The sequence below is a fragment of the Hyaena hyaena genome, unplaced genomic scaffold (assembly GCF_003009895.1).
Source record: "Hyaena hyaena isolate Hyena2069 unplaced genomic scaffold, ASM300989v1 scaffold_298, whole genome shotgun sequence".
Lineage (NCBI taxonomy): Eukaryota > Metazoa > Chordata > Mammalia > Carnivora > Hyaenidae > Hyaena > Hyaena hyaena.
In genome coordinates, this window is record NW_024080927.1 from 777,315 (window position 1) to 796,079 (window position 18,765).

General features: G+C 35.8%; 1 protein-coding gene across 1 annotated transcript in view; it reads right to left on the reverse strand.

The window, feature by feature from the left end:
- Window positions 1-18,765, reverse strand: part of VMP1 (vacuole membrane protein 1) — a 134,587-nt gene that overhangs the window by 94,388 nt on the left and 21,434 nt on the right. The window contains exons 2-5 of the mRNA XM_039247319.1: window positions 14,271-14,372; window positions 11,784-11,919; window positions 7,046-7,136; window positions 5,420-5,530 (exon numbers count right to left, since the gene is read on the reverse strand). Coding sequence (XP_039103250.1) covers window positions 5,420-5,530; window positions 7,046-7,136; window positions 11,784-11,919; window positions 14,271-14,346 — 414 coding nt within the window. The 5' untranslated portion in view covers window positions 14,347-14,372. The remainder of the gene's footprint in view (window positions 1-5,419; window positions 5,531-7,045; window positions 7,137-11,783; window positions 11,920-14,270; window positions 14,373-18,765) is intronic.

Genomic DNA, 18,765 nt, shown 5'->3' on the forward strand with positions numbered 1-18,765 from the left:
ATTTACCTAGAACAGAACTTGCAAATATAGCAGTTACATTGGTTGTATTAGCAATGCCACCTAGTGGCAGTCAAATACAGACATATATAAGGAAAAAGTTCTAGAAGATTGGTTCTTAACCTGCCGTGTCTTAGAGTCTTTGGAGAATCTAATATTATATGTCCTTTTTGCCAGAAAGACGCATATTTTGCAAAGACACATAACAATATGTATAGAGTTTCAGGAATTAATAGACCTCTTGAAGCCCACTTGTTGACTATTACAATTAATGAAACAAACCACCTAACTCAGAGGCACAACTAACCTCCTTTGACCCTTGAGAAAAAAATCCATTCACTCTCCCTTCCCTAACTCTCTGGTTAGTGATCACTATTCCTATATAAACAGTATCTAACTTTTCCTTTGTAGCTAAATATATATTCTCTGAAAACTACTAGATTTTTACTGTTTTCAAATCAGTTTACAAAACCTGATGGTAGCCCAAACTAGTCATTTTCCCCTGCTGATTTTCATTAAACTTAATGTGAATCAAACAACTATTTGTACTTCTGATGTTGGAAGTAATGAGGACTTTCAAGGCATCTGAATTAAGTTATAACTTTTCAAGTATATCTAAAATATAAATGAAAATTGTTTATTGACAAACTTAAAAAATCAAGAGTTTTTCCATTTTATTTTACTATTTTTTGAAATTTTAAGTAGGCTCCATGCCCAATGTGAGGCTCAAACTTACCACTCTGAGATCAAGAGTTGCACGCTCTACCAAACTGAACAAGTCAGATGCCCAGAAACAAAATTTCCATTTTAAAGACAGATATACATATCTAATATTCTAGGAAATACAGTAACCCTTTGATTCCATCACTTAGTTGTACAATGAATTATAAAGAACTAAGTCAAACTTCCAAAAGGGGTCACTTCGGTACTGAGAAGAACTTAATTGGGAAATTTTGCCTATTTCGGAAAAATTTTTCTATTTCATTTTTAAGCCATGACTTCAGTAAAGAGTACCGTGATAAAGAATGAATTAAATCTTCTCCTTTTGTTAAATTTTGTTTCTTTTGCATCTATCTTACTACAAATTATTATCAAAAGGATAGTTGAATTTCTGACCACACTACTCTCCTAACATAGTCATTCGTTTTCTTGACTGAGGAGTTATATGTTACCTATGGAAAACATGCCAGTTGCATTGGTACAAAAATATCTGACATGAGAATGCTAATATCACATCCCGAAGTGAGAATAAAGCCTCATAAATGAAAGGAGGTATAATTAGGACTTTACAAACACAATCACATTTCATAGACACAAAGCAAAAGGATAAACTCTGTTGACCACCTGTCACCAAGAAAATGTTTTTAAAATAGGGGCACCCAGGTGGCTTAGTCGGTTGAGTACCCAACTCTTGATTTCAGCTCAGGTCATGATCCAGTGGTTCATGGGCTTGAGCCCCCATTGGGCTCCACATTGACAATGTGGAATCTGCCTGGGATTCTGTCTCCTACCTCTCTCTGCCCCTTCCCCACTCCCTCTCTCATTCTCTCTCTCAAAATAAATACAAATAAACTTAAAAAAAATATATAGGGACCCCTGGGTGGCTCAGTTTGTTGAGCATCCAACTCTTGGTTTTGGTTCAGGTCATGATCTCATGGTTCATGAATTCGAGCCTCACATCGGGCTCCACGTGGACAGTGCAAAGCCTGCTTGGGATTCTCCCTCTAGCCCGCGCCCTTGCCCTCCCATGCTCGCTCTCTGTCTCTCAAAAGAAATAATATTCAAAAAAAATATATATATATATAATACAAACAAATGATTAGAATAGCTTAAGTAGCACAGATGAAATTTTTATTTTTATTATTTATTATTTAATTTTCTTATAATTTTTAAATGTTTATTTAGTTTTGAGACAGAGTGTGTGTGGGGGGGGGGGGGCGCAGAGAGAGAGGGAGACACAGAATCCAAAGCAGGCTCCAGGCTCTGAGCTGTCAGCACAGAGTTGGACGCAGGGCTCAAACTCACAAAATGTGAGATCATAACCTGAGCCAAAGTTGGGTTCTCAACCTACTGAGCCACCCAGGTACTCCACAGATCAAATTTTTAAACCTTTATTTGATTCTGCTTTCCTTCTGGTTTCCAGGCTATTTTTCTCTCTGGTCTATAATGCCAAAGTTTACAAGTGGATAGTCTTATTGATGAATTTTTTTCTTCTACATCTGCTATAATATTGGTTATTGACTACTAAGGGAAAAAAGACATATATAAACCCAACAACATGACATTTTGGAAAAGCCAAAACTTATAGAGACAGTGTTTACTAAGGGTTCAATGGTGAAGGGGAGATGGAAGGTAGGAATAAATAGGTGGAACACAGGCAATTTTTAGGGCAGTAAAACGATTCCATATGATATTGTAATGGGGGATACATAACACTATGTATTTGTCAAAACCCACAGAACTGTAAAATAAAAAGTGAACTCTAATGCAAAAAGGCTTCATTTAATAATGTACCGATACTGGCTCCTCAGTCATAACAAGTATACCACATCAGAGTAAGATGTTGATGATAGGGAAACTATCATTATGTTGTACATCTGAAACTAATACAGTATTTTATATCAATTATATCTCAATAGGAAAAAAAAACAACAAAAAACAGGGGAACCAGTGTATGTGTATAAAATGGTATGTAAAAACTTCATTCTTTTTTCTGCTCAATTTTTCTGCAACCCTAAAACTGATCTAAAACTAAAGCTAGAAAGAAAGAAAGGAAAAGGAAAAGGAAGAGGAAGAGGAAAAGGGAAAGGAAAGGGAAGGCAAGGAAAGGGAAGGGAGGAAAGAAAGAAAGAGAAAGAGAGAGAGAGAGAGAGAGAGAGAATTTTTTGTCCTTAACAGATTTCCCCTTTCTTTCTGTCCAACCATTTGCACCAACCAGCAACCCACCTAGATCAGGTGAAAATCTCATGTAGCTTGCAATGTAATTACAACATCCTTTTAAATTTCTCTTTTCAGATACTTATACTATGTACTCAATAAACAACTGAACACAAAACTGTCTTCTATTCAGTTAATGGTATCAACTCAAGTAAAAAACCAACAATTCTCTTTGGCTCCTTCCCCCATAATTAAACCTTAATATCTTAGTGATTATACTAATAAATTTCTGTAAGATTTGTCCTGTTTCATCCCAGTGCTACTGCCACTCCAACCATTCTTCTGAAATATTTAAAATGTATGCTATCTTTTGTTTTCATTCTACTTGACTTTCCTCTGCAAATTCAATTTTGTAAATATCCCCTCCTCTCCACACTTCCCTGCTACCTCCATAGAAGCCTGTGTCTCTCAGAAGGGTTATCATAACTGCCCATTTTCTTTCTCTCCCATTTTCAGTTTATCTCCCACACTACAGCCAATATCATATATCCAAAATACAGATCTGGTTATTTTACTTGTATTTAATTTTAGCATATTTAAAGTAACTTTAAATGCTACTCACAAACAAAAATCAAATTTACTTAATGCTGAAGAAAGTGGCCTGATCCACTCTGGACTCCAGTTTATTACCATCAGTTATAATGCCACAAAAGTTTTATACAGCTCTTACGTATAATGCAACAATTTTAAATGTTCCCTGATTAAATCTTCATACTTGCTGAACTAATATATATAGTATTTACTGCAATGAAGGAGTATAATACCTTCCTTCAAATAGCTCTTGAAGAGTTTCTTCTACACTTGTGAAAAGTCTGACCACATTCCATTAAATCTGCACTCTGATCCCATAGCAGAAGTAGCTAGTTAATTTATGGAAGCAAAGACTTGATTTTTCACTTAAATGAATTTTATAATAAATGATTATTTGTATGTTTCTAAAACCTTTACTGGATATCAATGGAACTAAAATAGTAATGTTTTCACACCAAGACATTTTATAAATATCACCTTATAAAGGTTTCTCATGGGTATGAAAAGAAACAGGAAACATATAACTAACTTCCTTGTTTCAAATTTCTTTACCCCAATTTATTATGCAATTTCTTAGTTTCATTGGAATCCCTTTTAAGATTCAGCAGAATCTGCTACCTAGGTTGCTTTTTAGATGTTTCTAAATTAATTTGGTGCTACAAATGAGTTCCTTAATCTGGTTTTCTCAAAGAATCTCAGAGGAAAGATTTAGAAAAGAACAGACTGGTAACCTATAACCTCTAATTCCTTCTTTCCCTCCGCCCCCCCAACCTGTAATATAGTATTACACGTCTTAAGAATGTATTTATTAAAGAAACACTGATATGGATTAGTTCTCTGGGATTTATGTCCCTGTTGGGATTAAACTGCAAGTAATCATGAACAGAATTCTAAAATTCCAGATTTTAAACTCCCATAAGCTTGGAGAAGTTATGAATTATAGATTAATTCTTAAATCATTCTTCAGACCATTAATTCAGCAGCCTTCTGAACAATCATTCCTTAAAACTTACCACACCTGCTTCTGAAATGAATTCACTGAAGCATAAAGATTGGAAGTGTTTGCAGTGTTGAACTTTATTCAGCAATCAGCACTGCGACAACTTTTCACCTGTCTTTCCCCAATCAAGATCCAGCTGTTTTCAAATATGGAATTGTTCTCAATTCCTCAGCAAAAGGAAAAGAGTGAAACAAGAGAGGAAACCAGGACACAAAATACTTGATGAGCACTCACTCCTCAAGTCCATGTTTACGTGACCTTGAGAACACCATTTAACTGCTGTGCCTTCGATGTCTTGCTCATCACCCCCTGGTCCTAGCTCTGCTATTACTTCAGTACATGTGTTAATGTTTAAAGGAAAACCTATCTTTTTATCTCTCCATTTTCAACTAAGTAAAATAATATTTTTTAGGAGGGGTACATTTTATATTTGATTTAAAAGGATTTAAGAAAGCTTTTAGTTCTACATGTGTTACACTTCATTAACTACATTCAGTAAGAATACCAGAATGACTATCCAGCTGGGTGCATGTGGTACTTGAGAACATGAGGGAAGACACCATTTCTCATTTGCTGATTAACAGAGAAAGCAAACTGTTCAAATTAATGCTAAGCCTTATATGAAATTTTGTAAATTTAAAGAACTCCAGCTATTAAAACGGTTGCATAAGCAAAAGAACCATTATTCCAAAACCTGGAAGGATCATTTCCTGGCTGAATTAATTAAATGAACAATCTCATCTGCTGAAGGGTTTTCCCCTCTTCTCTTTCTAAATCCTCAACCCAGAAGGCAAATCAAAACAGAATTCTAAATCAGCCTTAAAAACACTGATGTGAGGATTAAAGTGCTTCTAAAATGCAAAGGTAAATAAAAATATTAGAATTTTAATTCCTGAAGTAAAAGCACCAATTAAAACATCTCTTTCAATCTTGCTTATTAAAAGTTATACTTACCAGATAAAGGAGGAAGGTGTGCAGACCTGTTCCAAGCCCAACAGAAGACAAAATTCCTAAGCCTATCCAGTAGGCATACAAGAGAAACTGTTTTTCTATACGTTGCACATACTGAAAAACAAAAGGGATGTGGAGGAAAAAAAAGACTTGTTAAACAAAAATACACTACTTATCACCTACAATCAAAATAAAACAAACCAAATAAAGTAAGTTTCTAATAGGAAGAAAGCATTAAGAGTAAGAATTCCTTGGGGCGCCTGGGTGGCTCAGTCAGTTGAGCGTCTGATTTCGGCTCAGGTTATGATCTCACAGTTCATGGGTTTGAGCCCCAAGTCAGGCTCTGTGTTGTCAGTTAGCTCAGAGCCTGGAGCCTGCTTCAAATTCTGTATCTCCCTCTCTCTCTGACCCTCCCCTGCTCATGCTGTCTCCCTCTCTCTCTCTGTCAGAAATAAATCAAAACATTTAAAAAATTAAAAAAAAAAAAAGAGTAAGAATTCCTTGAAGAGGCCTAATTCCTCATAAATGTGACAGCAAAAACACAAAAATATTCATCTAATTAGAATACAGATCTTGTTTTTAGACCTTTAAAGTCTTACTATTGTGAATGACATTCATAGGAAAAATGCAAATTACTAATAATACAACTTAACTATGAGAATGAAAGTTTTAAAAGTATTTAAAAGTTAAAAAAAACTTTAAGAAAGCATCATAATAAACAGTGGTGAGAGTGGGGCAGTTGCTTATGTATTGTGAATGGAATATATTCTTCTTTATCAAAGTAAAAACACGGAATACAATTATTTGTGTATACTTAAGACCAAGATGCTTTTCACACAAGAGCAAACTGAAGTCCACTGAGCTATGGACTTGTTGGAAATATTCCAGATATTAGATTCTAGACTCTCACATTGGCGAGTAAATTCATCAAACTAGTTCCTCATAAACTCTTAATGGCATACATATAATATTTCTTCAAAATACTTAAAATAAATGCATTTAAAATTGTAAAAACTTCTCTGAAATTAGAAGTTAATTGTTTTAAAATGTAAAACAATACCACTTTAGAACCATTTCCTATTAGAATACATTAATGTTTTGATATTTTTAATAAAAGTTTTGACTAAACGCCACCAGGAAAGTTACATTTGAATCCTTGAAAATAGAAAGAAATGATATATGCCAAATAGAAATGCTCAACAGCCATGAACTGCCACAATAATATTTTTAATATTTGGTCTCTTAAGACATTAAGATATCATTTGTGAGATAAATATAAAAAGCAAAACCAAATCTAAAAATGTGGAGGGTAGAAATTTTATCAAACCCACAATGTCCCATTTTGAAACTGTTTGGAATTAGGGAGGATACAAGAATAGAAACAGAATGAGTGCCTGGGTGGCTGAGTCGGTTAAGTGACTGACACCTGATTTGGGCTCAGGTCATGATCTCACAGTTGTGAGACTGAGCCCTGGGCTGGGGGCTCTGTGCTGGCAGTACAAAGCCTGCTTGGGATTCTCTCTTTCCCTCTCTCTCTGTCCCGCCCCAGCTCCTGCTCTTTCTCTCTCTCAAAATAAACATTAAAAAAAAAAAAGGAGGGGGGAAAGAAAGAGTTGCTGAACCTCTTACCTGTTGATGTGCTCCTTCAACATAATACGTAGCTATAAGTACAGCAAGCAGCAGTAAAAAAGATACCACAATGCTTTGACGATGCCATAATCTTAAAAACAAATTAAAAACAAAAACAAATAAAATATCTCACAGTCTCATTTTTAGGAGTTAGCACTCCCAAAACAATTTCTTGTTGAAGCACTTAGGTTATTTAGCATAGCTGTAGAATCAGTTCTTTTGGGCTAAATTCTTTTGTCCTTAACTATGATGGTCTCTTAGGGTACAGAAGGAAGTCAAGAGAAGATACACGGGCATAGAACACCCAGTTTCTTATCATAAACCCTACTGTGGCTTTTCTCCTATCCAAAACACTGATCTAATACAATGAAATATATATATATATAACGAAAAGAGCACTGGTCTTCAAGTTAGAGGACCTGGATCAGAGTCCCTAAGTATTGCACTTTGATTAAGATGTTTAACCAATCTGATTCTGTGTCTTGTTTTTAAAATCATAATACAGTTGGGGTGCCTGGGTGGCTCAGTTGGCTAAGGATCAGACTCTTGGTTTCAGCTCAGGTCATAATCTCATTGTTTGTGGGATCGAGCCCTGCGTCAGACTCCTTGCTGTCAGTGCAGAGCCTGACTTGGATTCTCTCTCCCTGTCTCTCTGCCCTTCTCCTCACTCTCTCTTTCAAAATAAATAAATATTTAAAATTAAATTAAATTAAATTAAAAAAAAATAAAAATACAGTTGACCCTTGTACAATATGGGTCTGAACAGTACAGGGACTACATGTGAATTTTTTGCAGTACAGTATTGTAAATGTACTTTCTCTTCCTTATGATTTTCTTAATAACATTTTCTTCTCCCTAGCTTAGTATATTTTAAGAATATTAGTATATTGGGGCGCCTGGGTGGCTTAGTCGGTTAAGCATCCGACTTTCACTTAGGTCATGATCTCGCGGTTCGTGGGTTTGAGCCCCGCATCGGGCTCTGTGCTGACTGCCAGCTCAGAGCCTGGAGCCTGTTTCAGTCTGTGACTCCCTCTCTCTCTGACCCTCCCCTGCTCATGCTGTCTCTCTCTCTCTCTCTCAACTAGAAATAAAAAAAAAAAAAAAAAAAAAAAAAGAATATTAGTATACAATATATATAACATACAAAGGCTTCTGGTCAAAGTAGGCTATTACTGGAGTGCCTGGATGGTTTGGCAGAGCATCTGACTTTCAGCTCAGGTCATGATCTCACAGATCATGGGTTCGAGCCCTCTATCGGCCTCTGCGCTAACAGCAAAGAGCCTGCTTTGGATTCTGTCTCCCTTTCTCTCTACCCCTCCCCTCCCTCAAAAATAAACATTAAAATTTTTCTTAAAGTAGGCTATTACTAGTTAAGTTTTCAAGGAGTCAAAAGTTACACACAGATGGGGGGTTGGCACCCCTAATCCCCGTGTCACTCAAGGGTCAACTGTAATCATATACTTGTTTTACTGGTTTCACAGAGTTGCTTTAAGGGTCAAATGAACTAAAAAATATAAGAAAATATTTAATAAGCTGTATGTACAATAAAAATGTAAGATACTATTAAAGATAATAACTTGGGGGGCACTCGGCTGGCTCTGTCAGTGAACATGTGACTCTTGATGTCAGAATTGTGAGTTTGAGCCCCACGTTGGATGCAGAGTTTACTTACGTTTAAAAAAAAAAAAAAGCATCCAAATTGGCATGGAGGAAGTCAAACTTTTGAAAACTCTTCACAGACAACATGATACTTACTCTATCTGGAAAACCCAAAAAATTCCACCAAAAAACTGCTAGAACTGATCTATGAATATAGCAAAGTCGCAGGATATAAAATCAATGCACAGAAATTGCATTTGTATACACCAATAATAAAGCAGCAGAAAGAGAAATCAAGGAATCAATCCCGTTTACAACTGCACCAGAACCCATAAAATACCTAGGAATAAACCTAACCAAAGAGATGAAAGATCTATACACTGAAAACTATTGAAAGCTTATGAAAGAAATTGAAGAAGACACAAAAAATTGGAAAAATATTCCATGCTCATGGATTGGAAGAAGAAATATTGTTAAAATGTTGACAGTACCCAAAGCAATCTACATATTCAATGCAATCCCTATCAAAACAACACCAGCATTTTTCTTTTTTTTTTTTTTTTTTTATTTATTTCTAGGAGAGAGAGAGAGAGAGAGAGACAGCGTGAGCAGGGGAGGGTCAGAGAGAGAGGGAGTCACAGACTGAAACAGGCTCCAGGCTCCGAGCTGGCAGTCAGCACAGAGCCCGACGCGGGGCCCGAACCCACGAACCGCGAGATCATGACCGGAGCGAAAGTCGGACGCTTAACCAACTACGCCACCCGGGCGCCCCTACACCAGCATTTTTCACCGGGCTAGAGTAAACAATCCTAAAATTTGTATGGAACCAAAAGACCTCGAATAGTAGCCAAAGCAATCCTGAAAAAGAAAACCAAAACTGGAGGCATCACAATTACAGACTTTAAAACTGTAATCATCAAGACACTATGGAACTGGCTCAAAAACAGACACTTAGATCAATGGACAGAACAGAGAGCCCAGAAATGGACACACAAATGTATGGCCAGTTAATTTTTGACATCTTTGACAAAACAGAAAAGAATATCTTATGGAATAAAGACAGTCTCTTCAGCAAATAGTGTTGGGAAAACTGGACAGAGACATGCAGAGGAATGAACTTGGAACACTTTCTTTCACCATACACAAAAACAAACTCAAAATGGATGAAAGACCTAAATGTAAGAGAGGAAGCCATCAAAATCTAAAGGACAAAGCAGGCCAAAACCTCTTTGACCTTGGCCACAGCAACTTCTTACTCAACATGTCTCTGGACGTAAGGGAAACAAAAGCAAAAATGAACTACTGAGACCTCATCAAGATAAAAAGCTTCTGCACGGCAAAGGAAACAATCAGCAAAACTAAAAGGCAACCAACGGAATGGAGAAGATATTTGCAAATGACATATCAGATACAGGGTCAGTATATAAAAATCTATAAAGAACTTAACAAACGCAACACCAAAGAACAAATAATTCAGTGAAGAAATGGGCAAAAGACATGAATAGATACTTTTCCAAAGAAGACATCCAGATGGTTAACAGACACATGAAAAAATGCTCAACATCACTCATTATCAGGGAAATACAAATCAAAACTACAATGAGATACTACCTAACACCAGTCAGAATAGCTAAAAGTAACAACTCAGGCAATGACAGATGTTGGCAAGGATGTGGAGAAAGAGGAACACTTTTACACTGCTGGTAGGAATACAAACTGGTGCAGCAACTCTGGAAAATAGTATGGAGGGTCCTCAAAAAATTGAAAATAGAACTACCTTACAACCCAGCAATTGCAACACCTGGTATGCATCCAAAAGATACAGGTGTGCTGTTTTGAAGGGGCACAGGCACCCCATGCAGCACTATTGACAATAGTCAAAAGTATGGAAAGAGCCCATATGTCCATCAACAGAGGAATGGATACAGAAGACATGGTGTGTGTGTGTGTGTGTGTGTGTGTGTGTGTGTGTGCGTGTGTGTGTGTGTATAAAATGGAGTATAACTTGGCAATCAAAGTCCTGAAATCTTACCATTTGCAACTCTGTGGATGGAATTAGAGTGTGTTATGCTAAGCAAAATCAGTCAGAGAAAGGCAAATATCTTATGACTTCACTCATATGTGGAATTTAAGATACAAAACAGATGAACATAAGGGAAGGGAAGCAAAAATAATATAAAAACGGGGGAGGGGGAGGACAAAAACATAAGAGACTCTTAAATATGGAGAACAAACGGGTTGCTAGAGGGGTTGTGGATGGGGAGATGGGCTAAATAGGTAAGGGGCATTAAGGAAGACACTTGTTGGGATGAGCACTGGGTGTTATATGCAGGGGATGAATCACTGGATTCTACTCCTGAAATCATTATTGCATTATATGCTAACTTACATGGATATAAATTAAAAAATAATAATAATTAAAAAAAAAATAGATGGGGCACTTGGGTGGCTCAGTCAGTTGAGCATCCAACTTTTGGTTTTGGCTCAGGTCATGATCCCAGGTTCATGGGATCAAGCCCCACGTTGGGCTCCACACTGAGCACGGAGCCTGCTTGGGAATCTCTCTCTTTCCCTCTGCCCCTCTCCCCAACTTGCATTCGTGCTCTCTCTCTCTCTCAAAAAAAAGAAAAAGATAATAATTTGGAAACCAAGCTCAAAATGATAAGGCATGTAAAATTTCAACTTGCTCTTTATGGTATCTGAAACAGGGCTGATAAGTACTAGATTTAAAGATACAACACATTTCCAGGGCAGAGTCCTCTTTCACCAGCTGAAACTTGTCAGTAAAAGTGCCATGTATCCTGAACTCTGTCCTACTAAAGATTCAGTATATCTGATGTATACAGGCCCAAGTTCTCTTAAAGGTAAAGCCAGTAGAAAAAAAAATCTTGTTTCCTATGTTCTTTGTGTAAAAGATTCAACATGAGACAGAACTGCAATAACCTAATGAGCAAACAGCAGTCTGTTCCCCTAATCTATTTTTCTTTAAACTATAGAAAGGAAAAGAAATATGTTTCTAAAACATTCTAAATTTAACTAATTCATCTGGAAAGAGCAGGAGGTGGAGAGTGGGAGGTTGTGAAAGATTTCTAAAATTAGTAAATAAAATTTATTTAAAAGGTAATGGAAGACTCTTTACTTTGAGGTCCATTCCTTCAAGATTACTAGGATTTCCAGAGAAAAATACTGCAAGGTAATGAGTGGCTGTCTCCATAGGACAATATTCTGCCTTTCTTCCCGATCCCTCCTCTTCTTTTCATTCATTGAAGAAGGGTCTGAAAAACATTAGTGCAGAAGTTAAGAGAATGTTCTTTTCCCAATCACTTTCAAAATTCATCTGCTTTCCCGTACCACATTTGAAGGATTGCATATAAACCTCAAAGAACAAGCAATGTGCTTCACATTACAATATGTCTGGGTTAGGTGATTCTGCTCTGCTCTGGGGACTATTTTGGCAATTACTGTCAGGATATAAGTTTCTTTTCTTGTACACTACCAGGATACTAAGCACACCTTCTATGAGGGGTGATTTAGTATCATATCACAGAGCAAAGTGGCTTAGAGCTCAAAGTGGGAAGGCAAACTACTAACTTGCCCAGTGTCTCATGGCTTGTAGTGTTCCAAATCCTGACTACAAGTCATGAGACACTGGGCAAGTTAGTGAATCTTTCTATGTCTCAGTTTTCTTTTCTCTGAAATGAAGATGAAAACTGTACTTACTTCTTTAGGGTCATTGCAAAGATTAAATGAGTTAATATATGTAAAGCTCTCAGAAGAGTCTGACACTTAGTAAGTATACAAAGTTATTATCCAAATTACAAATGCCTATACCCTACAACTCAATAATCCCATTTCTAAGAATGATTAGGCATGGGTGAAATGTCTTTGGTACAAATTTATTCAATGTAGTGTTACTTGTCTTAGTAAAAGATTATAAACAACCTAAATGTTAACAGAAGATAGAGGAGTGGTTAAAGTATGTACACTCATTCAGTGGAATACTAAGCAGCCATTAATGAAGACTACAGTTATAGCACAGGCTCCAGAAAATATAAAGTTAAAAAAATCCACAATACAGGATAGCGTGTCATACTGACATTAATTTTAAATTCCAAGGGGTTAGGCAGCAAGGGAAGAATATACAAATGCACATGCTTATTGAAAGAAAGGAAAGAAAAAAATAACATCCAAAAGCTACTAATGTGAAGAGACTGACATATGCATGCCTATCTCTAAATCCTAAAACTCTTGGTGCAATGATGTAAAATTCATCAATAATCAGAGTAACTCGAAAGTCAGATAAGTGCTGCAAAATGTGCTCTGCAAGGCAATGTAGTGATCAAAACAAACAGAAACTACGATTTCAGATAGCTTGCACTTCCTCCAATATAAAAGAGAATCTCTATAATATAATATTACCATGTTGGAATATTATTTGCAATATGTTTGAGAAGTCAAACAATTAGAAGTCAAAAAGAAAACCATTATAATTAACAGAAGTGGAAAAGCTTTCATTTCCTTTAAACACAATAAAGGAAACTTCCTACTTTAACCATCTATATAAATACAAGCTATAGTTTTCAGGGCTTTTGGGGGCCTTTTTTCGGTGTGTGTGTGTGAATGTTTAAGTAAGTGTCAAATACAATGAAATTTACCACAAATTCCAAATTGGGTTAAAATATAAATTTATTTGTTGCAAATGAAAACTTTAAAATAAACCCACAGTAATCACATTCTGACTTTTTAAATAATTGTACATTTAGGATTAGTGTAATAAATAAATTTACAATCTACTTCTAAAGTTACAAAATAGCATGATAAAACTGAGCACCAAATAAAGCCAAATAAATACTTAACCACAGCAAAGGATTAACAAATAATAACCTTGTACCCAGAACACTACTGATGCAACTGTGGATAGGTTGCTTCTGCAATCACTATGAAAATGCAGCATATAGGCCCTGACCCATGAATTTCATTTACTATGAGGAATAAACAAAAGATAATTACAGTAGTTCCCCCCACCCCTTATCTGTAGGGGACATGTTCTAAGATGCCCAGTGGATGCCTGAAACCACAGACAGTACTGAATTCTATATATGTTTTTTCCTATATCCACATAGCTATGCAAAGTTTAATTTATAAATTAGACACAGTAAGACTGATAGCAGTAACTAATAATAAAACAACCATAAAATATATTTTAATAAAAGTTCTAAGAATGTAACTCTCTCTGAAAATATCTTATTGTACTGTCCTTCTTCTTGAGATGATAAGAGATAAGAAAATAATTATGTGATAAGGCGAAGTGACGTGAATGGTGTAGGCATTGTGATATGGCATCAGGCTATGACTGATGTTCTAGATCATTCTGTTTCTGCACTGTAGTTGGCCATGGGGAACTGCAACCACAGATAAAGAAAACACAGACAAGAGGCAGGGGGCACTTCTGTAATCTTATATAAAATATACAAGAATCTAATGTATCTTATCACATATTAACAAAAGACAGTAAATATTAAATATATTTCTATTTTACTCCAATAAAACGGATATCATTTAAACATTTAAATGATACATTTAAACCTGTAGATCTTCTCCCTCCAAACCACCATAATTTATTTACCTGTGAAGTTTCCATTATATTGTTCCTTGTTCATTGCTACACGTCTCTGGTCACAATTTTTTCCATTCTCTGCCATTTCATAGATCAATAACTCTTGAGGAGCTAATAAAGCAAAATAAAATCCAATGACATGTTAAATACTTCTGCTTTGCATTTATGACTGGATAAAACTGAGAAACAACATAGTAGTAATATTCTGCATGCTGTCTGAATAATGTGTTTATTCTTTCATCTTCTCTTTTATAATCAAGATTTGAATAATTTTGTATAGAAATTCCTATAAGTAGTAAAAATATAAAAGCCATGTAGTTGTAAACCTTTTCCAGACTTTCCAGTGATCTTTCAGATTAAAATTTGGAGGTAATTTGTCCACTGCAGAATATAAAATACTGGCATCTTCAAATACTGATAAGGCAAAGTCTTTCTCATTCATAATTAGTATCATATATACTCTCTACTCAAATTTACCAATCTTTCAGTTCTTTTAGCATTATTAGAAAAAAGGAATTATACTATCAAACATGTCAAAAATGTTGATATAGATCAAAGACCAATTTTATTTAGGAAAAAAAATGCTACTGAAAAAGATAATATGCCCTCCCCAAAATCCTAAATGTTTAAGATATGTTAAAAGTACTCTTTATGTCATGCTTCATATTACACATGTAGGTATAAATTTTTACTTTAAGTAAAAACATCAGATTGCCTATAACTGTTACCATTCTTTCAGGCATCAGTAATGCAAATCTTTCAACTCAAGAAGCACAGTACTTCAATCAAGTCTGCAATGCAGAGTCCTTAATACCTTCTGCATGCACCAGCAAAACTGCTAGCCCTATATTCAGCTGATTAGAATATGGTATGGTCATGGATTCTATCTTCCTATAGTTTGTGAGTTGGAACTATTTTTTTTCTTTTAAGATTTTAAGTAATCTCTATACCAAATGTGGGACTCGAACTTACAACCTTGAGATCAAGAGTCACACTCTCCACCCACTCCAGCCAGACACCCCCTTGACTAAAATTCTAACTATAATTACTGCTCTCCAAATTTATGCTTCATAATGGAAAGTAAGTGAAATACTATATATATAAAAAGACTGGGAGCGCCTGGGTGGCTGATTCAGTTAAGTGTCTGACTTGATTTTGGCTGAGGTCGTGATCTCACGGTTCTTGAGTTTGAGCCCCTGCTTGGGATTCTCTCTCTCTCTCCTTCTCTCTCTGCCCCTCCTCTGCTCTGTCTCTCTCTCTCTCTCTCAAAATACACACACACACACACACACATACACACACACACACACACACACACACACACAGGCTGAGCAAAGAGCATATATTCATCACATCAATAGAAGGTGTTTCTTTTAGACACAATCCATTTGTGGATATCTTTATTTTCTTGCCATCATTTCTCAATAAACAAACATATTAAGAAATAAAGTACAGGATTCCATTAGCACAGATAGATAACCTGGAATAGATGATTATAAGATTTAAAGTTTGAAAATCTTGGGGCACCTGGGTGGTTCAGTCGGTTAAGCATCTAACTCCGGCTCAGGTCATGATCTCATGGTTTATAAGTTTGAGCACTGTCAGGCTTTGTGCTGACATTTCAGAGTCTGGAGCCTGCTTTGGATTCTATCTCCTCCTCTTTCTTAAAAATTAATAAACATTAAAAAAATAAAAATAAGACAAATAAAGTTTGAAAATGTGGATTTGCATCCCAGATTTGCCACTAATCGGTGGTATGATCTTAAGCAGGTCTGATTTTCCTAGATCTCGATTTTCTTTTTTGTTTGTTTAGTGTTCTTGGTTTTAGAGTTTATTTCAGTCATCTCTACACCCAACATGGGGCTCAAACTTAAAATATCAAGAGTCACGTGCTCTACTAACTGAGCCAGCTAGGTGCCCCTAGATCTTGATTTTATGATCTACAAAATGAGAACAAAAATTCTCACTGTGACAGGATTGCTAAGGATGAGAGAGAGAGAGAGAGAGAGAGAGAGAGAGAGAGTGTGTGTGTGTGTGTGTGTGTGTGTGTGTGTATTTGGGCATGCACACCTGTGTATAACCACATAAAAGGACAGGAGGTATATGAGCCAGTAAACTTGCCTATACTATAGAAACTACATACCTCACTGCCACCATTTAAGTGATGTCAGTGTCTTTCATTTAGCGCTCGTTTAAGAAATTCTGGGGTGTGTACCAGGCTCTGGAGACATAAATATGAATAAGACAAGGTCTTTGTCCTCCAGAGGGTATTTTCTTTCTTTCTTATTTTTTAAACTTAAAAAAAAATTATATAGTTATTTTGCAGGGGAGTGGCAGAAAGAGAGAGAATCCCAAGCAGGCTCCACACCGCCAGCACAGAGCCTGACACAGGACTAAGTCCCACAGACTGTGAGATCATGACCCGAGCCGAAACCAAGAGTGGGATGCTCAATCAGCTGAGCCATCCAGGCGCTCCGAGGGTCCTTTCTTCTGGTAGGGAAGCCAAATGAGCACAGGACTTCACTTAAAATGAAACAGATATACAGTATCCAATTTGGTGACAAGAAAACAGGAGTTTTAGCGTCTAACAGAACTGGATTGAAGCTCAAACTTCACAAGTTTGATATTCCATGAACTTGGACAAATTTATAAATCTCTCTAAACATCAGTTTTTTTAACCTATAAAACAGAAATAACATGACACATATCAAAGGTTTACTGGGAGGATTAAACAAGGTAATGTATATCAAATAAGAATACATTGTCTTACCTTTTATATGAATTCAATATATACTAGCTATAATGATAAAGAGAAAGAAAGTACAGGGGAAAGAAAGTACATGGGAGCTCAGAGGACAATACCTTCAGAGAAGTTTATAAAAGCTGGAAATTTGATTCTGTGAACTTAAGTCATACTTATGTGAAGATGTTTTTGAAAAACAATACAGCTCAAGCAATTAAAAAAAATGAAGTTATTTTGTGAAATTCTCTAAGACTAGATAGGTTCACAAAATGTTAAGTCTATTTCCACAAATCATGCTTTCTGAGCTTTATTAATAAAATTAACTGAGGATGTTTGAAATGGACCATATAATAAAGGAGTTTTGGATTTTCTTACTTCTAATCATTTAACTACAAGCCATACTTAAGTTCTATAAATACTTAAAAGCGGGTATGTTCATATTCAGCCAAATGCTGTGGGCAATTCATTTCAGAGATGAACAGCCATTTACCTATATCACAATAAATAAAATGTAATTAATTTGAAACAAAAAGATGAACAAGTCACAAAAGGGCATGTGCATTATGAAGAAAAGATTCTAAAACTTGTCCTCTAGCAAAACAATGTGATAACTGAGCTCATTTCCCTAGGTTTACTCTTTCCCATAGTAATCATCTTTAAGAGATAAAAAAAAAAGTTTTATCCAAAACAACTTGAGTCCATTTGAGTGCTTATGTATAATAATGGTATTATGCAATTATTTGAAGATGTTTTTAGAGATATTGCAACAGGAATTTTCATTTGAGCAAATAATGTGTTCTTATACAATACACTCTAAAAGAAAACAGCTTACTGACATTTCCTACTCAAAAAATTCTCTAGAAAACAAAATAGTCTGGAATTTTGTTTTGTAAGAAATAACCAAAGGAACTAAGTTATTTTCTTTTCATCAGTCTACTTCTTACAAAAAAATAAGTTCACAGTTTTAAAAACAACTTTTAAAAAACTTTTGCCATTTCCCAAAGACCTATAAAGCAAAACATGTAAAAAAACAAACAAAAACAAAAAACAAAAAACAAAAATCTGTGTTCTAAATAGCTAAGCTTATAAAAGCATCAAAACTTTTTTGCATTTTAACCTTTTTTGAAAATATTTTACACTATTGTCATTTTTTTTATTAAAAATTTTTTTCATTATTTATTTTTGAGAGATAGAGAGAGACAGTGTGAACAGGGGAGGGTCAGAAAGAGAAAGAGACACAGAATCCAAAACAGGCTCCAGGCTCTGAGCTAGCAGTCAGCACAGAGCCCAACGCAGGGCTCAAACCCACGAACCATGAGATCATGACCTGAGCCGAAGTTGGACACTCAACCGACTGAGCCACCCAGGTGCTCCTACACTATTGTCTTTTAAAACTCTCCTGAAAACACCCTCAATTCTTTTGTCCCCATCTTCCTCAGTCACATATATACTTTGTAAAACTGCAATGTCCCTGGAACAACCTGCATCTTTACGGTCTGTCTGACCAGGTGACCAAAACAAGAAAAATCACCCAACTGCACAGCTACAATAAAGTAGGTTTATTTATTGAAGAAATCTCTCTACCCAACGTGGTGTTGAACTCACAACCCCAAAAACATGAGTTACATGCTCTTCCAACTGAGCCAGCTACAAGCCCTACACAGCTACCTTAAATTCACCTATCTAGTCAACAGATATTTATCAAGTACCCATTTTGTGAGTTATTATTTGAGATGCCAAATCTCAAACCTCCAAACTGAT